This window comes from Oncorhynchus kisutch, linkage group LG4 (assembly GCF_002021735.2).
Source record: "Oncorhynchus kisutch isolate 150728-3 linkage group LG4, Okis_V2, whole genome shotgun sequence".
Taxonomy (NCBI): Eukaryota; Metazoa; Chordata; class Actinopteri; order Salmoniformes; family Salmonidae; genus Oncorhynchus; species Oncorhynchus kisutch.
Window position 1 is genome coordinate 1852745 of NC_034177.2, and position 24919 is coordinate 1877663.

At 45.8% G+C, this 24919-nt stretch overlaps 1 protein-coding gene across 1 annotated transcript in view; it reads left to right on the plus strand.

Moving 5' to 3' along the window:
- The window catches only part of atp10a (ATPase phospholipid transporting 10A), a 146105-nt gene that overhangs the window by 94121 nt on the left and 27065 nt on the right, over window positions 1–24919 (plus strand). The window contains exons 12-16 of the mRNA XM_031822278.1: window positions 3352–3478; window positions 8808–8992; window positions 12346–12697; window positions 17240–17316; window positions 20599–20724. Of these exons, the coding sequence (XP_031678138.1) occupies window positions 3352–3478; window positions 8808–8992; window positions 12346–12697; window positions 17240–17316; window positions 20599–20724 (867 nt within the window). The remainder of the gene's footprint in view (window positions 1–3351; window positions 3479–8807; window positions 8993–12345; window positions 12698–17239; window positions 17317–20598; window positions 20725–24919) is intronic.

Sequence of the window (24919 nt, forward strand, 5' to 3'; positions counted from 1 at the left end):
GTGGACTGGACAACATTCTGTAGTGGACTGGACAACATTCAGTAGTGGACTGGACAACATTCAGTAGTGGACTGGACAACAGTCAGTAGTGGACTGGACAACATTCTGTAGTGGACTGGAAAACATTCTGTAGTGGACTGGAAAACATTCAGTAGTGGACTGGACAACATTCTGTAGTGGACTGGACAACATTCTGTAGTGGACTGGACAACATTCTGTAGTGGACTGGACAACATTCTGTAGTGGACTGGACAACATTCTGTAGTGGACTGGACAACATTCTGTAGTGGACTGGAAAATATTCTGTAGTGGACTGGAAAACATTCTGTAGTGGACTGGACAACATACTGTAGTGGACTGGACAACATTCTGTAGTGGACTGGAAAATATTCTGTAGTGGACTGGAAAACATTCTGTAGTGGACTGGAAAACATTCTGTAGTGGACTGGACAACATTCAGTAGTGGACTGGACTACATTCTGTAGCGGAATGGACAACATTCTGTAGTGGACTGGACAACATTCTGTAGTGGACTGGAAAATATTCTGTAGTGGACTGGAAAACATTCTGTAGCGGACTGGAAAACATTCTGTAGCGGACTGGACAACATTCTGTAGCGGAATGGACAACATTCTGTAGCGGAATGGACAACATTCAGTAGCGGACTGGACAACATTCTGTAGTGGACTGGAAAACATTCTGTAGTGGACTGGACAACATTCTGTAGTGGACTGGACAACATTCTGTAGTGGACTGGACAACATTCAGTAGTGGACTGGACAACATTCTGTAGTGGACTGGACAACATTCTGTAGTGGACTGGAAAACATTCTATAGTGGACTGGACAACATTCAGTAGTGGACTGGACAACATTCTGTAGTGGACTGGACAACATTCTGTAGTGGACTGGAAAACATTCTGTAGTGGACTGGAAAACATTCTGTAGTGGACTGGACAACATTCTGTAGTGGACTGGAAAACATTCAGTAGTGGACTGGAAAATATTCTGCAGTGGACTGGACAACATTCTGTAGTGGACTTGAAAACATTCTGTAGTGGACTGGAAAACATTCAGTAGTGGAATGGAAAACATTCAGTAGTGGAATGGAAAACATTTTGTAGTGGAATGGAAAACATTCTGTACTGGAATGGAAAACATTCTGTACTGGAATGGAAAACATTCTGTAGCGGACTGGAAAACATTCAGACAATTGAGAAACAGATGTACCATCTCGCCACGAAGAAGAATGGGATAAGTGATGCTTTTAATAATTTCATCTCGGCTTTTCATTTGACAGAAACGTTGGTTTTAATTGAACCTGGTAAGTCAATTGAATGCCTCCATGCTTACACATTCCTCTTCTTCCCCTGCCTAAGCAAGTTCTGTCTGGCTCTGGCAACATAACTGAGAAGAATAGGATAAGTGAAGCTTTTAATCATAATTTTATCACGACAGGCTTGAGAGAAACAGTAGTTTAATTGACCCTGGACAGTCAATCGACTGCTCTTCCCTCTGTCAGCCTCCAGCTGACTCGATAGTTAACCTGTCAACATTTTAGTCAATCTTTTTTTTAGATTTCAACAATTTCCTGTCTGTGAGTTGCTTGATGCCTTGCTTAAGATTGACGTAAAAAAATACTCCACTCGGGCTGATATGCTTGATTAATTTCTGCTGCAGACCCATGTACTCCTCCTAACCTGATGATTATATCTGGTACTATCCCCAGGGTCTGGAAGGAGGCCCATGTACTCCTCCTAACCTGATGATTATACCTGGTACTATCCCCAGGGTCTGGAAGGAGGCCCATGTACTCCTCCTAACCTGATGATTATACCTGGTACTATCCCCAGGGTCTGGAAGGAGGCCCATGTACTCCACCTAACCTGATGATTATACCTGGTACTATCCCCAGGGTATAGAAGGAGGTCCATATACTCCTCCTAACCTGATGATTATATGTCATCACCACATTCTCTATCAGACAGTTGGTTGGCCCTCTGTGATGTCATCACCACATTCTCTATCAGACAGTTGGTTGGTTCTCTGTGATGTCATCACCACATTCTCTATCAGACAGTTGGTTGGCCCTCTGTGATGTCATCACCACATTCTCTATCAGACAGTTGGTTGGTTCTCTGTGATGTCATCACCACATTCTATATCAGACAGTTGGTTGGCCCTCTGTGATGTCATCACCACTTTCTCTATCAGACAGTTGGTTGGTTCTCTGTGATGTCATCACCACATTCTATATCAGACAGTTGTTTGGCCCTCTGTGATGTCATCACCACATTCTCTATCAGACAGTTGGTTGGCCCTCTGATGTCATCACCACATTCTCTATCAGACAGTTGGTTGGCCCTCTGTGATGTCATCACCACATTCTCTATCAGACAGTTGGTTGGTCCTCTGTGATGTCACCTAGGCTGATACGTCGCTATGTTTTCATTTATAAAGCCCTTTTTGTAAAAATCCCACTAACTAACATCATTACTAAACTATAGACATACAAGTTACCAACCCAGGTCTCAGGGCTGACTAACTCTGGAAATTCCTGGTAAATCAGCTTGTAGATTTCCTGCACCTTAGTTGTGGAACAATCTTCAAAATATTCTTAAATGGGATGTTCTGGTGCCTCTAGGTCAATTCAGAAAGCTGATTTTGAGGACTTTATTACTGATGAATGTGTGTTTTTCTTTCTGCCCGCATTTGGTTTTTAGATTTTAATGTGTGTGTTTTCTGTCATTTATGTAAAATACACCTTGGTCTCAGTATGACTCCCTGATAAATAAATATAAAAAGTAGTTTTTATGTGTCTGTCTCTGTCTGTCTGTGTCTCTGTCTGTCTGTGTCTCTGTCTGTCTGTGTCTCTGTCTGTCTGTGTGTCTGTCTGTCTGTGTCTCTGTCTGTCTGTGTCTCTGTCTGTCTGTGTCTCTGTCTGTCTGTGTCTCTGTCTGTCTGTGTGTCTGTCTGTCTGTGTCTCTGTCTGTCTGTGTGTCTGTCTGTCTGTGTCTCTGTCTGTCTGTGTCTCTGTCTGTCTGTGTCTCTGTCTGTCTGTGTGTCTGTCTGTTTGTCTGTGTCTGTCTGTTTGTCTGTGTCGCTGTCTGTTTGTCTGTGTCTCTGTCTGTCTGTGTCTCTGTGTCTCTGTCTGTCTGTGTGTCTGTCTGTTTGTCTGTGTCTGTCTGTTTGTCTGTGTCTCTGTGTCTCTGTGTCGCTGTCTGTTTGCCTGTGTCTCTGTTTGTCTGTGTCTCTGTCTGTCTGTTTGTCTGTTTGTCTGTGTCGCTGTCTGTTTGTCTGTGTCGCTGTCTGTTTGTCTGTGTCTCTGTCTGTCTGTGTCTGTCTGTGGCAGGTTATGACTAAGGAGGAGTATGCTGTCTGGTTGCGACATCATCTGGAGGCAGAGACGGCCATACAGGGAAGAGAAGAGCTGCTGTTTCAGTCTGCTCTGAGACTGGAGATTAACCTGCATCTATTAGGTAAAGTTGTTACCCTTAACACTAGGACCGCTGGGTCTCCACGGACCCCCCACCCTTAACACTAGGACCGCTGGGCCTCCACGAACCCCCCACCCTTAACACTAGGACCGCTGGGCCTCCACGGACCCCCCACCCTTAACCCTAGGACTGCTGGGCCTCCACGGACCCCCCCACCCTTAACACTAGGACCGCTGGGCCTCCACGAACCCCCCACCCTTAACACTAGGACCGCTGGGCCTCCACGGACCCCCCACCCTTAACACTAGGACCGCTGGGCCTCCACGGACCCCCCCACCCTTAACACTAGGACCGTTGGGCCTCCACGGACACCCCACCCTTAACACTAGGACCGTTGGGCCTCCACGGACCCCCCACCCTTAACACTAGCACCGTTGGGCCTCCACGGACACCCCACCCTTAACACTAGGACCGTTGGGCCTCCACGGACACCCCCACCCTTAACACTAGGACCGTTGGGCCTCCACGGACACCCCACCCTTAACACTAGGACCGTTGGGCCTCCACGGACACCCCCACCCTTAACACTAGGACCGTTGGGCCTCCACGGACACCCCACCCTTAACACTAGGACCGTTGGGCCTCCACGGACACCCCACCCTTAACACTAGGACCACTGGGCCTCAAAGGACCCCCCACCCTTAACACTAGGACCACTGGGCCTCAAAGGACCCCCCTACTAGCAGTCACTCTGACTGCAATATTCTAACAGTGTAATTAATACATTTCATATATGCTATTACTAAAATAATAATTTGGTTGTGTTCATGAAGGTTGTTTAAAAAAATGTTTTAACCTTTATTTTAACGAGGTAATTCAGTTAAGAACAAATTATTTTTTACGATGACGGCCTGACCAAAGTCCTCCTGTACATAAAACCTCTGGGGGCTTGATAACAACATCCAGGCTCAAAGCCTCTGGGGGCTTGATAACAACATCCAGACTCAAAACCTCTGGGGGCTTGATAACAACATCCAGGCTCAAAGCCTCTGGGGGCTTGATAACAACATCCAGGCTCAAAGCCTCTGGGGGCTTGATAACAACATCCAGGCTCAAAGCCTCTGGGGGCTTGATAACAACATCCAGGCTCAAAGCCTCTGGGGGCTTGATTACATCCAGGCTTAAAACCTCTGGGGGCTTGATTACATCCAGGCTCAAAGCCTCTGGGGGCTTGATTACATCCAGGCTCAAAACCTCTGGGGGCTTGATTACATCCATTGCACATCAACTCCAACATTCACAGAAAAAACAGGATTTCCACTCCTGTAACTCCTGTATAACTTTGTTAGTTACAGCGAGCAAAGACAACCAGCACCATCGATCATAGTTAACGAGTTTTAATGTTATTCCGCCATTGCCACACACATACCACAGCTGTGGTAAACCATCACTCAGAACCCCATCAATACGGTCGGGACGGGGTGTCCATTCTGTTGCTCCTGTGTGAGGGGCTGCGGTTGAGGGGTACGTCCTACATGGTCCTGTCAGAAGTAGGGACTGCTGCCTTGTAGAGGGGGATATTCAAGTCCAGGGTGGAGTGGTGGGCCAGGTAGGGACTGCTGCCTTATAGAGGGGGATATTCAAGTCCAGGGTGTAGTGGTGGGCCAGGTAGGGACTGCTGCCTTGTAGAGGTGGATATTCAAGTCCAGGGTGGAGTGGTGGGCCAGGTAGGGACTGCTGCCTTGTAGAGGGGGATATTCAAGTCCAGGGTGGAGTGGTGGGCCAGGTAGACACTAGGTTTTGAGGCACAGTCCTGGGAAATACTTGCATTCACCCACTGTATGGTGGCAAGGTGAATACCCTTTTGTTGTAGCAGGGTGGAGATAACCACTTGTGCATTGGGGAAAGTGGAAGAGGCTTTTTCAATCACTCCTGTGAGTGCTGTGGCCACACTTTCCTGCTGGGTCCTCAGGTTGTTTGTGCCTGTGTGAATTATAATGTGGCTGGGTGACACTAGTCTGTCCTCCAACAGCTCCAGGACATGCCTAGTGTTTGGGCACCAGAGTTTAGCATTCCAGGTGGCTACCTCATGAAACTGGTGAGAGAATGCCAAGAGTATGCAAAGCTGTCATCAAGGCAAAGGGTGGCTACTTTGATGAACCTGCCAACCAGGACCTCTATACCAGGCGGTATCAGAGGAAGGACATAAAAATTCAGACTCCAGCCACCCTAGTCATAGATTCTTCTCTCTGCTACCGCATGGCAAGCGGTACCGGAGTGCCAAGTCTAGGTCCATGAGGCTTCTAAACAGCTTCTACCCCCAAGTCATAAGACTCCTGAACAGCTATTGAATGGATAAATGGTACATGGTTGGCTGTTGAATGGATAAATGGTACATGGTTGGCTGTTGAATAGATAGATGGTTCATGGTTGGCTGTTGAATGGATAAATGGTACATGGTTGGCTGTTGAATGGATAAATGGTTCATGGTTGGCTGTTGAATGGATAAATGGTACATGGTTGAATGGATAAATGGTACATGGTTGGCTGTTGAATAGATAAATGGTACATGGTTGGCTGTTGAATGGATACATGGTACATGGTTGGCTGTTGAATGGATAAATGGTACATGGTTGGCTGTTAAATAGATAAATGGTACATGGTTGGCTGTTGAATGGGTACATGGTACATGGTTGGCTGTTGAATGGATCAATGGTACATGGTTGGCTGTTGAATAGATAAATGGTACATGGTTGGCTGTTGAATAGATAAATGGTTCATGGTTGGCTGTTGAATAGATAAATGGTACATGGTTGGCTGTTGAATGGATAAATGGTACACGGTTGGCTGTTGAATGGATACATGGTACATGGTACATGGTTGGCTGTTGAATAGATACATGGTACATGGTTGGCTGTTGAATGGATACATGGTACATGGTTGGCTGTTGAATAGATACATGGTACATGGTTGGCTGTTGAATGGGTACATGGTACATGGTTGGCTGTTGAATGGATCAATGGTACATGGTTGGCTGTTGAATGGATAAATGGTACATGGTTGGCTGTTGAATAGATACATGGTTCATGGTTGGCTGTTGAATGGATAAATGGTACATGGTTGGCTGTTGAATAGATACATGGTTCATGGTTGGCTGTTGAATGGATAAATGGTACATGGTTGAATGGATAAATGGTACATGGTTGGCTGTTGAATAGATAAATGGTACATGGTTGGCTGTTGAATGGATACATGGTACATGGTTGGCTGTTGAATGGACAAATGGTACATGGTTGGCTGTTAAATAGATAAATGGTACATGGTTGGCTGTTGAATGGGTACATGGTACATGGTTGGCTGTTGAATGGATCAATGGTACATGGTTGGCTGTTGAATAGATAAATGGTACATGGTTGGCTGTTGAATAGATAAATGGTTCATGGTTGGCTGTTGAATAGATAAATGGTACATGGTTGGCTGTTGAATGGATAAATGGTACATGGTTGGCTGTTGAATGGATAAATGGTACATGGTACATGGTTGGCTGTTGAATAGATACATGGTACATGGTTGGCTGTTGAATGGATACATGGTACATGGTTGGCTGTTGAATAGATACATGGTACATGGTTGGCTGTTGAATGGATACATGGTACATGGTTGGCTGTTGAATGGATACATGGTACATGGTTGGCTGTTGAATAGATACATGGTACATGGTTGGCTGTTGAATAGATACATGGTACATGGTTGGCTGTTGAATGGATACATGGTACATGGTTGGCTGTTGAATGGATACATGGTACATGGTTGGCTGTTGAATAGATACATGGTACATGGTTGGCTGTTGAATGGATACATGGTACATGGTTGGCTGTTGAATAGATACATGGTACATGGTTGGCTGTTGAATGGATACATGGTTCATGGTACATGGTTGGCTGTTGAATAGATACATGGTACATGGTTGGCTGTTGAATGGATACATGGTACATGGTTGGCTGTTGAATAGATACATGGTACATGGTTGGCTGTTGAATGGATAAATGGTACATGGTACATGGTTGGCTGTTGAATAGATACATGGTACATGGTTGGCTGTTGAATAGATACATGGTACATGGTTGGCTGTTGAATAGATACATGGTACATGGTTGGCTGTTGAATGGATACATGGTACATGGTTGGCTGTTGAATGGATACATGGTACATGGTTGGCTGTTGAATAGATACATGGTACATGGTTGGCTGTTGAATGGATACATGGTACATGGTTGGCTGTTGAATAGATACATGGTACATGGTTGGCTGTTGAATGGATACATGGTTCATGGTACATGGTTGGCTGTTGAATAGATACATGGTACATGGTTGGCTGTTGAATGGATACATGGTACATGGTTGGCTGTTGAATAGATACATGGTACATGGTTGGCTGTTGAATGGATAAATGGTACATGGTACATGGTTGGCTGTTGAATAGATACATGGTACATGGTTGGCTGTTGAATAGATACATGGTACATGGTTGGCTGTTGAATAGATACATGGTACATGGTTGGCTGTTAAATAGATAAATGGTAGTAGCCTGATAATAAACCAGTCAGAAAAAGAGACATGTCCAGCAATATGGTTATGATTTAGACCAGGGGGTCGTCAAACTCTTATGCCCAGGGACCCCCTCACAGGAAAACCAGGGACCCCCATCATACATTAGCAAAAAAAAAAAGGCCTACATTTGAATGTTTTCATTTGGCCACTGCTCCACTCGGGAGGCCTCAGGCCTACATTTTAATGTTTTCATTAGGCCACTGCTCCACTCGGGAGGCCTCAGGCCTACATTTTAATGTTTTCATTAGGCCACTGCTCCACTCGGGAGGCCTCAGGCCTACATTTTAATGTTTTCATTAATCCACTGCTCCACTTGGGAGGACTCAGGCCTACGTTTTAATGTTTTCATTAGGCCACTGCTCCACTCGGGAGGCCTCAGGCCTACATTTGAATGTTTTCATTAAGCCACTGCTCCACTTGGGAGGCCTCAGGCCTACGTTTTAATGCTTCTATTAGCCTACCATTATTATACTCCAAGTGCATAACTCCTCTATTCCCCCAAAATAACAATGTTGGCTTGCAATACAGTTCATCAACCACTAGAAGTTGTGCGTACACATGATTTGAGATTTGTGTGAAGATACGCACAGCACACTATCCCGTCAAATTCAAAATGGAGAAATACCAAACTTTGGTGTTGAATGAGGCCCCAGGGAGGTTGATACTGGTACTACATACCTTCAACACTGATGTCCCCTGAAGACCTCGTCAAAGATGATGTTTTAATGCAACAGCTGTTGATATTTGAATGGTTTTCTAGGAGCAACGGGTGTAGAGGACCGTCTACAAGATGGTGTCCCAGAGACCATTGCGTCGCTGCGGAAGGCAGGGCTCCAGATCTGGGTTCTGACGGGGGACAAACAGGAGACAGCCATCAACATCGCCTATGCTTGCAAGCTGCTGGAACCGGACGACGAGATCATCACACTCAACGCTGACTCTCAGGTGAGATCATCACACTCAACGCTAGTGGTGGAAAAAGTACCCACTTGTCATACTTGAGTAAAAGTAAAGATACCTTAACCCATTTAATCCCTATTCCCCCCCCCAGGCATGAAAATATCCTAATCTTGTGTCATTAGTAAGCCTTTGAAATAATCTATCATAATTCTTTAACATTTTCTAGGAAAAGTAGGTGAAAAAGTGTGTTTAATGGTTGGTCACAATTGTGACTGATGGGATTAAATAGGCTAATAGAAAATGAGTTAAGTGAAAGTCACCCAGTCAACTTCTATTTGAGTAAAAGTCTAAAAGTATTTGGTTTTAAGTATCAAATGTAAAAATACAAATAATAAATAAAATCCTCATATTGTTTTTTAAATTGACGGATAGCCAGGGGCACACTCCAACACTCAGACATCATTTACAAATGAAGCATGTGTGTTTAGTGAGTCCGCCAGTAGGGATGACCAGGGATGTTCTCTGTTTAGTGAGTCCTCCAGATCAGAGGCAGTAGGGATGACCAGGGATGTTCTCTGTTTAGTGGGTCCTCCAGATCAGAGGCAGTAGGGATGACCAGGGATGTTCTCTGTTTAGTGAGTCCACCAGATCAGAGGCAGTAGGGATGACCAGGGATGTTCTCTGTTTAGTGAGTCCTCCAGATCAGATCAGTTAATGGTTACATGGTTAGGAGATGTTATTGGTCACATGGTTAGCAGATGTTAATGGTCACGTGGTTAGCAGATGTTAATGGTCACATGGTTAGCAGATGTTATTGGTCACATGGTTAACAGATGTTATTGGTCACATGGTTAGCAGATGTTATTGGTCACATGGTTAGCAGATGGTAATGGTCACGTGGTTAGCAGATGTTAATGGTCACGTGGTTAGCAGATGTTAATGGTCACGTGGTTAGCAGATGTTGATGGTCACGTGGTTAGCAGATGTTGATGGTCACGTGGTTAGCAGATGTTGATGATCACGTGGTTAGCAGATGTTGATGGTCACGTGGTTAGCAGATGTTGATGGTCACGTGGTTAGCATATGTTGATGGTCACGTGGTTAGCAGATGTTGATGATCACGTGGTTAGCAGATGTTGATGGTCACGTGGTTAGCAGATGTTATTAGTCACATGGTTAGCAGATGTTAATAGTCACATGGTTAGCAGATGTTAATGTGAGTGTAGCGAAATGCTTGTGCTTCTACTTCCGACAGTGCAGTAATCTAACAATTCCACAACAACTACCTAATACACACAAATATAAAGGGGTGGAATAAGAATATGTACATATAAATATATGGATGAGCGATGGCCGAGCGGCATCGGCAACGTGCAATAGATGGTCTAAAATACAGTATATACATGTGATGTAAGATATGTAAACATTATTAAAGTGGCATTATTTGACTAGTGACTAGTGATCCATTTATTAAAGTGGCCAGTGATTGGGTCTCAATGTAGGCAGCAGCCTCTCAGTGTTAGAGATGGCTGTTTAGCAGTCTGATGGCCTTGAGATGGAAGCTGTTCTTCAGTCTCTCGGTTCCAGCTTTGATGCACTTGTACTGACCTCGCCTTCTGGATGATAGCGGGGTGAACAGGCAGTGGCTCGGGTGGTTGTTGTCCTGGATGATATTTTTGGCCTTCCTGTGACATCGGGTGGTGTAGGTGTCCTGGAGGGAAGGTAGTTTGCCGCCGGTGATGCGTTGTGCAGACCTCACTACCCTCTGGAGAGCCCTGCGGTTGTGGGCGGTGCAGTTGCCGTACCAGGCGGTGAAACAGCCCGACAGAATGCTCTCAGTTGTGCGTCTGTAAAAGTTTGTCAGGGTTTTGGGTGACAAGCCATATTTCTTCAGCCTCCTGAGTTTGAAGAGGCACTGTTGCTCAACGTTGAGGAACTTAAAACTTTGTCTGTTGACCTGTTGGGGCAGTATGCAAACTGAAGTGGGTGGAGGTGAAATGATTCTTAACTAGTCTCTCAAAGCACTTAATGATGACAGAAGTGAGTGCTACGGGGCGATAGTGATTTAGTTCAGTTATCTTTGCCTTCTTGGGTGCAGGAACAATGGTGGCCATCTTGAAGCATGTGGGGACAGCAGACTGGGATAAGTAATAATGGACTGTCATTTCTCTTTGCTTATTTGAGCTGTTCTTGCCATTATATGGACTTAGCTTTATTTAGTAAAATAGCGTCTTCTGTATACCCTCCCTACCTTGTCACAACATAACCGATTGGCTCAAACACATCAAGAAGGAAATGCATTTCACAAATGAACTTTTAACAGGGCACAGCTTTTAATTGAAATGCATTCCAGGTGATGTCCTCATGAAGCTGGTTGAGAGTGCCAAGAGTGTGCAAAGCTGTCATTAAGGCAAAGGGTGGCTACTTTGAAGAAACTCAATATTTTGATTTGTTGAACACTTTTTTGGTTACTACATGATTCCATATGTGTTATTTCATAGTTTATGTCTTCACTATAATTCTATCCATGTCCTGTGTGAAACAGAATATTACAATTCTTCAGGTCCTGTTGATAGGATAGTCTTGAGCGGAGCTCATCCAGTTTATTCTCTAGTGATTGTACATTCCATTAGCGAACGGACAATCAGGTAGAGGCAGTTTATTTACTCACCAACGTAGTGTCTTCAGGATGCTGGCTCATTTTCCCTCTCTTGTGCCATCACTTCCTCTTTCAAGTCCCGGGTATTAGGGCCTGTTTCGGAGTAAGAAGAATGTCCTGCCTACTCCGTTAAAGTAGAAATGTACATCCAAATTGTGGTTAGTGATTGATGTTCTAATATCCAGAAGTTGTTTTCATACATAGGAAATTATGGCAGAGACATTATGTACCAAAATAATTAAGATCAGTCTAAAATAAACTGAATTGATCAGGAGCCTGTAAAACGGCTTGTATCCGCTGCAGCACCATCTAACTGGAGGATAGTTTCTACTACTGCTATGCCTGTCTCTCTCCCTCTGTCTGTCTCTCTGACCCTATGCCTCTCTCTCTCTCTCCCTGTCTGTCTCTCTCTGATCCTATGCCTGTCTCTCTCTCCCTCTCTGCCTGTCTCTCTCTTTCCCTCTCTGCCTGTCTCTTTCCCTCTCTGCCTGTCTCTCTCTCTCTTTCCCTCTCTCACTCTCTCTCTGCCTCTCTCTCCCTCTCTGCCTGTTTCTCTCCCTCTCTGCCTGTTTCTCTCCCTCTCTGCCTGTTTCTCTCCCTCTCTGCCTGTTTCTCTCCCTCTCTGCCTGTCTCTCTCTCACTCTCTCTCTGCCTCTCTCTCTCTCTCCCTCTCTGCCTGTCTCTCTCTCTCCCTCTCTGCCTGTCTCTCTCCCTCTCTGCCTGTCGGTCTCTGCAACAGGAGGCGATGGCAGTCCTTCTAGATGAGAGTCTACACTACATCCAGGCTAAGTTCCTGTCCTCGGATCCTTCCAGATCCTTTCAGAAAGACTACGCTCCAGCCTACTCCTTCCCCCCTCCTCCTCCTCCCTCCCCCTCCTCCTCCCAGACCCAGTCCTTCCTGGTGCACCGGCTGGGTTTGGTGATTGACGGGCGGACGCTGGCCTACGCGCTGGACAGCAGCCTAGATGAGAAGTTCCTGGCGGTGGCGAGGAGCTGTCGGTCAGTCCTCTGCTGTCGCTCCACACCGCTGCAGAAGAGTATGGTGGTTAAACTGGTCCGGAACAAACTGAAGGTCATGACACTGGCCATAGGTATGTACCAGTCTAGTTCCTCAACTCTGGCCATAGGTATGTACCAGTCTAGTTCCTCAACTCTGGCCATAGGTATGTGCCAGTCTAGTTCCTCAACTCTGGCCATAGGTATGTGCCAGTCTAGTTCCTCAACTCTGGCCATAGGTATGTGCCAGTCTAGTTCCTCAACTCTGGCCATAGGTATGTACCAGTCTAGTTCCTCAACTCTGGCCATAGGTATGTACCAGTCTAGTTCCTCAACTCTGGCCATAGGTATGTACCAGTCTAGTTCGTCAACTCTGGCCATAGGTATGTACCAGTCTAGTTCCTCAACTCTGGCCATAGGTATGTACCAGTCTAGTTCGTCAACTCTGGCCATAGGTATGTACCAGTCTAGTTCGTCAACTCTGGCCATAGGTATGTGCCAGTCTAGTTCCTCAACTCTGGCCATAGGTATGTACCAGTCTAGTTCCTCAACTCTGGCCATAGGTATGTACCAGTCTAGTTCGTCAACTCTGGCCATAGGTATCTACCAGTCTAGTTCGTCAACTCTGGCCATAGGTATCTACCAGTCTAGTTCGTCAACTCTGGCCATAGGTATGTGCCAGTCTAGTTCCTCAACTCTGGCCATAGGTATCTACCAGTCTAGTTCCTCAACTCTGGCCATAGGTATGTACCAGTCTAGTTCGTCAACTCTGGCCATAGGTATGTACCAGTCTAGTTCGTCAACTCTGGCCATAGGTATCTACCAGTCTAGTTCCTCAACTCTGGCCATAGGTATGTACCAGTCTAGTTCGTCAACTCTGGCCATAGGTATGTACCAGTCTAGTTCGTCAACTCTGGCCATAGGTATGTACCAGTCTAGTTCCTCAACTCTGACCATAGGTATCTACCAGTCTAGTTCCTCAACTCTGACCATAGGTATGTACCAGTCTAGTTCGTCAACTCTGGCCATAGGTATCTACCAGTCTAGTTCCTCAACTCTGGCCATAGGTATGTACCAGTCTAGTTCGTCAACTCTGGCCATAGGTATGTACCAGTCTAGTTCGTCAACTCTGGCCATAGGTATCTACCAGTCTAGTTCAACAAAGTAAAAAAAAATATATATATAATCTTTTAACGGTTACAGAGACACACCTACTCATTCAAGGGTTTTTCTGTATTTGTACTATTCTCTACATTGTAGAATAGTAGTGAAGACATCAACACTATGTAATAACACATATGGAATCATGTAGTAACCAGAAAAGTGTTAAACAAATCAACATATATTTGAGATTCTTCAAAGTAGCCACCCTTTGCCTTGATGACAGCTTTTCACACTCTTGGCATTCTCTCAATTCTCTCACATTCTTACACAACTATATAAGTCATACTTCACCCACCACATACACAGCTATATAAGTCATACTTCACCCACCACATACACAGCTATATAAGTCATACTTCACCCACCACATTCACACTCAGCTATAAGTCATACTTCACCAACCACATTCACACTCAGCTATAAGTCATACTTCACCAACCACATTCACACTCAGCTATAAGTCAAACTTCACCAACCACATACACACTCAGCTATAAGTCATACTTCACCAACCACATACACACTCAGCTATAAGTCATACTTCACCAACCACATACACACTCAGCTATAAAAGTCATACTTCACCCATCACATACACACTCAGCTATAAAAGTCATACTTCACCCATCACATACACAGCTATAAAAGTCATACTTCACCCATCACATACACAGCTATAAAAGTCATACTTCACCCATCACATACACAGCTATAAAAGTCATACTTCACCCACCACATTCACACTCAGCTATAAAAGTCATACTTCACCCACCACATACACACTCAGCTATAAGTCATACTTCACCAACCACATACACACTCAGCTATAAAAGTCATACTTCACCCACCACATACACACTCAGCTATAAAAGTCATACTTCACCAACCACATACACACTCAGCTATAAAAGACATACTTCACCCACCACATACACACTCAGCTATAAAAGTCATACTTCACCCACCACATTCACACTCAGCTATAAAAGTCATACTTCACCAACCACATTCACACTCAGCTATAAGTCATACTTCACCAACCACATTCACACTCAGCTATAAGTCAAACTTCACCAACCACATACACACTCCGCTATAAGTCATACTTCACCAACCACATACACACTCAGCTATAAGTCATACTTCACCAACCACATACACACTCAGCTATAAGTCATACTTCACCAACCACATACACACTCAGCTATAAAAGTCATACTTCACCCATCACATACACAGCTATAAAAGTCATACTTCACCCATCACATACACAGCTATAAAAGTCATACTTCACCCACCACATTCACACTCAGCTATAAAAGTCATACTTCACCCACCACATACACACTCAGCTATAAGTCATACTTCACCAACCACATACACACTCCGCTATAAAAGTCATACTTCACCAACCACATACACACTCAGCTATAAAAGTCATACTTCACCCACCACATACACACTCAGCTATAAAAGTCATACTTCACCAACCACATACACACTCAGCTATAAAAGACATACTTCACCCACCACATACACACTCAGCTATAAAAGTCATACTTCACCCACAACATTCACACTCAGCTATAAAAGTCATACTTCACCCACCACATACACACTCAGCTATAAAAGTCATACTTCACCCACCACATACACACTCAGCTATAAAAGTCATACTTCACCAACCACATACACACTCAGCTATAAGTCATACTTCACCAACCACATACACACTCAGCTATAAAAGTCATACTTCACCAACCACATACACACTCAGCTATAAAAGTCATACTTCACCCACCACATACACACTCAGCTATAAAAGTCATACTTCACCAACCACATACACACTCAGCTATAAGTCATACTTCACCAACCACATACACACTCAGCTATAAAATACATACTTCACCCACCACATACACACTCAGCTATAAAAGTCATACTTCACCCACCACATTCACACTCAGCTATAAAAGTCATACTTCACCCACCACATACACACTCAGCTATAAAAGTCATACTTCACCCACCACATACACACTCAGCTATAGAAGTCATACTTCACCAACCACATACACACTCAGCTATAAAAGTCATACTTCACCCACCACATACACACTCAGCTATAAAAGTCATACTTCACCCACCACATACACACACTCAGCTATAAGTCATACTTCACCCACCACATACACACTCAGCTATAAAAGTCATACTTCACCCACCACATACACACACTCAGCTGTTTGTAAGTACAGGAACCTTTGTGGGAACTGTTTCCTCTATGAAGCTGTAGTGTATTAGAGCTGACCGTGGAAACTGGGACTTACTGCTGGTCTTCCCCTGTTTACTGACTGTTACTGAGGTCTTCCCCTGTTTACTGACTGTTACTGAGGTCTTCCCCTGTTTACTGACTGTTGTTACTGGTGGTGGTGGTGCTGGTCTTCCCCTGTTTACTGACTGTTACTGGTGGTGGTCTTCCCCTGTTTACTGACTGTTGTTACTGCTGGTCTTCCCCTGTTTACTGACTGTTACTGGTGCTGGTCTTCCTCTGTTTACTGACTGTTGTTACTGCTGGTCTTCCCCTGTTTACTGACTGTTACTGCTGATGGGGGTCTTCCCCTGTTTACTGACTGTTGTTACTGCTGGTCTTCCCCTGTTTACTGACTGTTACTGGTGGTGGAGGTCTTCCCCTGTTTACTGACTGTTACTGGTGGTGGTGGTCTTCCCCTGTTTACTGACTGTTACTGGTGGTGGTGGTCTTCCTCTGTTTACTGACTGTTACTGGTGGTGGGGGTCTTACCCTGTTTACTGACTGTTACTGGTGGTGGTGGTGGGGGTCTTCCCCTGTTTACTGACTGGTGGTGGTGCTGGTGGGGGGTCTTCCCCTGTTTACTGACTGTTACTGGTGGTGGTGCTGGTGGGGGTCTTCCCCTGTTTACTGACTGTTACTTGTGGTGGTGCTGGTGGGGGTCTTCCCATGTTTACTGACTGTTACTGGTGGTGGTGCTGGTGGGGGTCTTCCCCTGTTTTCTGACTGTTACTGGTGGTGGTGCTGGTGGGGGTCTTCCCCTGTTTACTGACTGTTACTGGTGGTGGTGCTGGTGGGGGTCTTCCCCTGTTTTGCTTTTTTAACACTAAGGTGGAGTTCAGAGGACAAGGGGTTAGGAGCTTTTAGCTCCTCTTACTGAGTGTCTCTCTCTCTCCCTCCCTCCTCCCCCCTCCTCTCTCTCCCCTCTCCCTCTCCCTCCCTCCTCCTCCCCCCGCCTCTCTCTCCCCTCTCCCTCCCTCCTCCCATCCCCCTTCCCTCCCCCTCTCCCTCCCTCCTCCTCCCCCCTCCTCTCTCTCCCCTCTCCCTCCCTCCTCCCATCCCCCTTCCCTCCCCCTCTCCCTCCCTCCCTCCTCCCCCCTCCTCTCTCTCCCCTCTCTCCTCCCCCCTCCTTTCTCTACCCCCATCTCATTAATCTCAGGTGATGGGGCTAATGATGTCAGCATGATTCAGGTGGCTGATGTGGGCGTGGGCATCTCAGGACAAGAGGGCATGCAGGTAAAGAGAAACTGGAGCTGGGCCTTGATGCGGGGAGAGGACGGAGGGAGGGTGGAGAGGGGGAGGTGGAGACAGAAAGGAGAGACTGATAGAGACAGTGAGAGCACGAGGAAGGGATGAGGAGTGGGAAAAGAGGGGGGAGCCGAGGGAGGAGGAGAGATGGGGAGACAAGGAGGAAGAGAGGGGACGGAGGAGGAGAACCACAGGAGGGGAGAGGACAGAGGAGGAGATCCAGAGAGGAGGAGAACCACAGAGGAAGAGAGGAGAGAGATGAGGAGATCCAGAGATGAGGAGATCCAGAGATGAGGAGATCCAGAGATGAGGAGATCCAGAGAGGAGGAGATCCAGAGAGGAGGAGAACCACAGAGGAAGAGAGGACAGAGAGGAGGAGAACCAGAGATGAGGAGATCCAGAGAGGAGGAGATCCAGAGAGGAGATCCAGAGAGGAGGAGATCCAGAGAGGAGGAGAACCACAGAGGAAGAGAGGACAGAGGAGGAGAGGAGGAGAACCACAGAGGAAGAGAGGAGAGAGAGGAGGAGATCCAGAGAGGAGGAGATCCAGAGAGGAGGAGAACCACAGAGGAAGAGAGGACAGAGAGGAGGAGAGGAGGAGAACCACAGAGGAAGAGAGGAGAGAGAGGAGGAGATCCAGAGAGGAGGAGAACCACAGGAGGGGAGATCCAGAGAGGAGGAGATCCAGAGAGGAGGAGAACCACAGAGGAAGAGAGGAGGAGAGGAGGAGAACCACAGAGGAAGAGAGGTCGGAGAGAGGAGAGGAGGAGAACCACAGAAGAAGAGAGGACAGAGAGGAGGAGAGGAGGAGAACCACAGAGGAAGAGAGGACAGAGAGAACCACAGAGGAGGAGAACCAAAGAGGAAGAGAGGAGGAGAGAGGAGGAGAACCACAGAGGAAGAGAGGAGGAGAGAGGAGGAGAACCACAGAGGAAGAGAGGACAGAGGAGGAGATCCAGAGATGAGGAGATCCAGAGAGGAGGAGAACCACAGAGGAAGAGAGGACAGAGAGGAGGAGAACCACAGAGGAAGAGAGGACAGAGAGGAGGAGATCCAGAGAGGGGGAGATCCAGAGAGGAGGAGGAGAGGAGGAGAACCACAGAGGGGGAGATCCAGAGAGGAGGAGAACCACAGAGGAAGAGAGAGGATGGAGGAGGAGAACCACAGAGGAGGAGGAGTAGATAAGGAGAGAGCATGATAAAATATATAAAGGAATGAGGGATGAGGAAGGACAGGAGGAAGGACAGGAGGAAGGGAGGGAACATGGTGGAACGGTTTTGACTCGAGGTTATGAGTCCCATCTGGTCCTTGAAGTCTACACCAATACAAAGGACTCATGTAAAAGTCAGGATGGAAATATACTTTTCATAAACCCTTAAAACATTGGAAATCACTTCAAAACAACTATTATTTTGTGTGGGTTGTATTAGCAACATCAATGATTACACACACATATAATAATATGACAATGAGTTCTGGTTCCTCCAGAAATGTCCTGTACCTCGGGCCTAAAAGAGCCCAGCCCGGTAAAGGAGTTCAGGGAACTCAAGTGACGTCACGCAGTGATTGTCCGTTCATACAAGTGTAGCATAAACCCAGTCTCAATCATACAATCAACATGTCAAACTCTTTTACCACACAACCATAAAGTATCATATCTCAGTAGTCTTCAATTACAACTGACCACAAATCACACTCAAACAAATGAAATACCGTATGCAAAAAGGTTGTAGTCAGTCGGTCAGTCAGACAATCCGATCCGCCTATAGATCTCCAGCGGAGAAAAGGCCAATCAGTAGAGACCAACTGAGAAGTCCAAAGGAAGCAATGTGTGGATCCGATCCTGGTTAAAGTTGAGACAAGGCTACAAAGCAGCACTTTTAAATACAACAAAACAAACAGAGTGAAGAAGCTTCGGAACTGAGGGTTGAACACTTCCTCATTCGCACCACCATCACAAACCCCACTTTATGTGCAGCTGATGCTGGCTATTTAAAATGGAATTAAAGGGGGAAGCGCCCTATTGGAAGGAGAAGCACTGAGACGGTTCAGACACATTCAGGCCCATCACAATGGATAGAAGGTGGTTTCTGTAGGAACAGAAGAATCATTCTCTCTCTACATTTCACATTTGTAAAATAAAGTGGTGATCCTAACTGACCTAAGACAGAGAATTTTTACTAGGATTAAATGTATTTGGCGAAGGTGTATGTAAACTTCCGACTTCAACTGTATGGGAGGTTACCAAATTTGGATTTGTTTTCAAATTATTTGGGGGGGGGTCTGTGTAATCTGAGAGAAATATGTGTGTCTCTAATATGTCTCTAATATGGTCATACATTTGGCAGGAGGTTGAAACTAGATGTGTTCACAACCCCCAAACAGCAGTGGTTCAGAGCTCGTGACCCCCCCCCCCCCACACACACACTAAAACATCCCAAACAGCAGGAAACAGCCGTTATCTATGGAGATGTCCTTACATCCACGTCTGTCTGCTCTGTCTCTCTCTCTCTGAGTATTCTGTGTGTCTCTCTCTCTGAGTATTTTGTCTCTCTCTCTCTCTCTGAGTATTCTGTGTGTGTCTCTCTCTCTCTCTCTGAGTATTTTCTCTCTCTCTCTCTCTGAGTATTTTGTGTGTCTCTCTCTCTGAGTATTTTGTGTGTGTGTCTCTCTCTGAGTATTTTGTGTGTCTCTCTCTCTCTCTGAGTATTCTGTGTGTGTGTGTGTCTCTCTCTCTGAGTATTTTGTCTCTCTCTCTCTCTCTCTGAGTATTCTGTGTGTCTCTCTCTCTCTCTGAGTATTTTCTCTCTCTCTCTCTCTCTCTCTCGCTCTCTCTCTCTCTGAGTATTTTGTGTGTCTCTCTCTCTCTCTGAGTATTTTCTCTCTCTCTCTCTCTCTCTGAGTATTTTGTGTGTTTCTCTCTCTGAGTATTCTGTGTGTTTGTGTGTCTCTCTCTCTGAGTATTTTGTCTCTCTCTCTCTCTCTCTCTCTCTCTGAGTATTCTGTGTGTGTGTGTCTCTGAGTATTTTGTGTTTCTCTCTCTGAGTATTTTGTGTTTCTCTCTCTGAGTATTTTGTGTGTCTCTCTCTGAGTATTTTGTGTGTCACGCTCTGAGTATTCTGTGTGTCTCTCTGAGTATTTTGTGTGTGTGTGTCTCTCTCTCTGAGTATTCTGTGTGTGTGTCTCTCTCTCTGAGTATTTTGTGTGTCTCTCTGAGTATTCTGTCTGTGTCTCTCTCTCTGAGTATTTTGTGTGTCTCTCTCTCTACAGGCTGTGATGGCTAGCGACTTTGCCCTACCACGTTTCCGGAACCTTCAGAAGCTCCTGCTGGTCCATGGTCACTGGTGTTACTCCAGACTGGCCAACATGATACTGTACTTCTTCTACAAGAACGCTGTGAGTCTCTCTCTCTCTCTCACACACACACACACACACACACACACACACACACACACACACACACACACACACACACACACACACACAGCTAAAAGTAATGGTTGGACTTGCGATCGTCTGCTGGGGTTCAAACAGTGGGGATACAACATTGAGAACAGTCAGGAAATGAACAAGAAATGAACAGGAAATGACTGCTGATGGTCAAAGGATTGTAATCACAATTCCAGCGGGTCAGAAGTTTACGTACACTAAGTTGACTGCCTTTAAACAGCTTGGAAAATTCCCAAAAATGATGTCATGGCTTTAGAAGCTTCTGATAGGCTAATTGGCATCATTTGAGTCAAGTGGAGGTGTACCGGTGGCTGTATTTCAAGGTCTACCTTTAAACTCAGTGCCTCTTTGCTTGACATCATGGGAAAATCTAAATAAATCAGTGAAGACTTCAGAAAACAATTGTAGACCTCCACAAGTCTGGTTCATCCTTGGGAGCAATTTCCAAACACCTGAAGGTACCACGTTCATCTGTACAAACCATAGTACGCAAGTATAAACACCATGGGACCACGCAGCCGTCATACAGCTCAGGAAGGAGACGCGTTCTGTCTCCTAGAGATGAACGTACTTTGGTGAGAAAAGTATATATCAATCCCAGAACAACAGCAAAGGACCTTGTGAAGATGCTGGAGGAAACAGGTACAAAAGTATCTATATCCACAGTAAAACAAGTCCTATATCGACATAACCTGAAAGGCCGCTCAGCAAGGAAGAAGCTACTGCTCCAAAACCGCCATAAAAAAGCCAGACTATGGTTTGCAACTGCACATGGGGACAAAGATCGTACTTTTTAGAGAAATGTCCTCTGGTCTGATGAAACAAAAATAGAACTGTTTGGCCATAATGACCATCGTTATGTTTGGAGGAAAAAGGGGGATGCTGCAAGCTGAAGAACACCATCCCAACCGTGAAGCACGGGGGTGGCAACATCATGTTGTGGGGGTCCTCTGCTGCAGGAGGGACTGTTACACTTCACAAAATAGACGGCATCATGAGGACGGAAAATTATGTGGATATATTGAAGCAACATCTCAAGACATCAGTCAGGAAGTTAAAGTTTGGTCGCAAATGGGTCTACCAAATGGACAATGACCCCAAGCATACTTCCAAAGTTGTGGCAAAATGGCTTAAGGTCAACATAGTCAAGGTGTTGGAGTGGCCATCACAAAGCCCTGACCTCAATCCTATAGAACATTTGTGAACTGAAAAAAGCTTGTGCGAGCAAGGAGGCCTACAATCCTGACTCCGTTACACCAGTTCTGTCAAGAGGAATGGGCCAAAATTCACCCAACTTATTGTGGGAAGCTTGTGGAAGGCTACCCAAAATGTTTGACCCAAGTTAAACCATTTGAAGGCAATGCTCCCAAATACTAATTGAGTGTATGTTAACTTCTGACCCACTGGGAATGTGATGAAAGAAATACAAGCTGAAATAAATCATTCTCTCTACTATTATTCTGACATTTCACATTCTTAAAATAAAATGGTGATCCTAACCTAATTAAGACAGGCAATTTTTACTAGGATTAAATATCAGGAATTATGAAAAACTGAGCTTAAATGTATTTGGCTAAGGTGTATGTAAACTGACTGTATGTGTATTTTTGGCCCTGTTTTTGACAAGCTACACTAAATCAACTTGGCTTGATATGGCGATCAGGTATTGAATTTAACTGTACATAGTTATACAGGTTCACATACAGAACAGATCCTCGTCATAAAGAACATTGAATGAACAGACATGAAACAGCCAACATCATCAGGCTAAATGAACTGCGCTTCTGTCATTTTCTCTATAAAGATATTATTTCTGCGCATGTGCAGGATCCTCTGGCCTCTTCCCACCTCTCCGAGTCCTTTCCATTGCTGCTCATTGACTCTGGCCTCTCCCCCCCTCTCAGAGTCCTTTCCATTGCTGCTCATTGACTCTGGCCTCTTCCCCCCCTCTCCGAGTCCTTTCCATTGCTGCTCATTGACTCTGGCCTCTTCCCCCCCTCTCCGAGTCCTTTCCATTGCTGCTCATTGACTCTGGCCTCTTCCCCCCTCTCCGAGTCCTTTCCATTGCTGCTCATTGACTCTGGCCTCTTCCCCCCCCCTCTCCGAGTCCTTTCCATTGCTGCTCATTGACTCTGGCCTCTACCCCCCTCTCAGAGTCCTTTCCATTGCTGCTCATTGACTCTGGCCTCTTCCCCCCCTCTCCGAGTCCTTTCCATTGCTGCTCATTGACTCTGGCCTCTTCCCCCCCTCTCCGAGTCCTTTCCATTGCTGCTCATTGACTCTGGCCTCTTCCCCCCTCTCCGAGTCCTTTCCATTGCTGCTCATTGACTCTGGCCTCTTCCCCCCCCTCTCCGAGTCCTTTCCATTGCTGCTCATTGACTCTGGCCTCTTCCCCCCCCTCTCCGAGTCCTTTCCATTGCTGCTCATTGACTCTGGCCTCTACCCCCCTCTCAGAGTCCTTTCCATTGCTGCTCATTGACTCTGGCCTCCCCCCCCCCCCTCTCCGAGTCCTTTCCATTGCTGCTCATTGACTCTGGCCTCTTCCCCCCTCTCCGAGTCCTTTCCATTGCTGCTCATTGACTCTGGCCTCTCCCCCCCCCTCTCCGAGTCCTTTCTATTGCTGCTCATTAACTCTGGCCTCTTCCCCCCTCTCCGAGTCCTTTCCATTGCTGCTCATTGACTCTGGCCTCTCCCCCCCCCTCTCCGAGTCCTTTCCATTGCTGCTCATTGACTCTGGCCTCTTCCCCCCTCTCCGAGTCCTTTCCATTGCTGCTCATTGACTCTGGCCTCTCCCCCCCCCCTCTCCGAGTCCTTTCCATTGCTGCTCATTGACTCTGGCCTCTACCCCCCTCTCTGAGTCCTTTCCATTGCTGCTCATTGACTCTGGCCTCTTCCCCCCTCTCCGAGTCCTTTCCATTGCTGCTCATTGACTCTGGCCTCTACCCCCCCCTCTCCGAGTCCTTTCCATTGCTGCTCATTGACTCTGGCCTCTACCCCCCCCTCTCCGAGTCCTTTCCATTGCTGCTCATTGACTCTGTGACTCTGCTGCTGTTTTGTAGTTCTTTGTCTTGAACAGTAATCGAAACAAACGTAAGCACGACAGGCAATATTATTTTCAGGAGGGGAGTTAGCCTGCATGCAGCTATTTAGACAAGCTATACGTACACAGTATGTCAACAAGCAAGATACAGCCAGTCAGTAGCGATTTAATGGGCAAACATTAGCTATTGGGAGGCAGTTATTTTTTTCAGCAACTCTGGCTATTGGCATCGTAACTAATGAAGATGACGTCACACAAAACACTGTTAGTTTTGCTCCAGTGTGTAGACTGCGTCTTGCTTGTACTACAGCAATATCCATTAAAACAGACAGCCTTCATACAGTGTGTATATATATTTTTTTTTGGGGGGGGGGTAATGTTGGTTCAAATCTCCACCAAGCTTTTATTTGATTTCAGCTGTTCAGAAATATAAGGCAGAGGCATGGCTTCATATCATGTTGATCAAACTGGTGTTATGTTCAGAAGAGAAGCACAGTTCAGAAATATAAGGCAGAGGCATGGCTTCATATCATGTTGATCAAACTGGTTTTATGTTCAGAAGAGAAGCACAGTTCAGAAATATAAGGCAGAGGCATGGCTTCATATCATGTTGATCAAACTGGTTTTATGTTCAGAAGAGAAGCACAGTTCAGAAATATAAGGCAGAGGCATGGCTTCATATCATGTTGATCAAACTGGTTTTATGTTCAGAAGAGAAGCACAGTTCAGAAATATAAGGCAGAGTCATGGCTTCATATCATGTTGATCAAACTGGTGTTATGTTCAGAAGAGAAGCACAGTTCAGAAATATAAGGCTGAGACATGCAGTACCAGTCAACAGTTTGGACATAGATAATCATTCCAGGGTTTTTCTACATTGTAAAATAATAGTGATGACATCAATTACCCGATTCTGTAAAATGACAAACTAAATTAAAAGTTGGTCACACAAAAAAAAGGCCCAAATCTACAAATCAATCAGCATTAGAAATATAGTTCTGAATTTGTGAGTTGGCCGAGACTGGTCCGGGCCGAGACTGGTCCGGGCCGAGACTGGTCCGGGCCGAGACTGGTCCGGGCCGAGACTGGTCCGGGCCGACC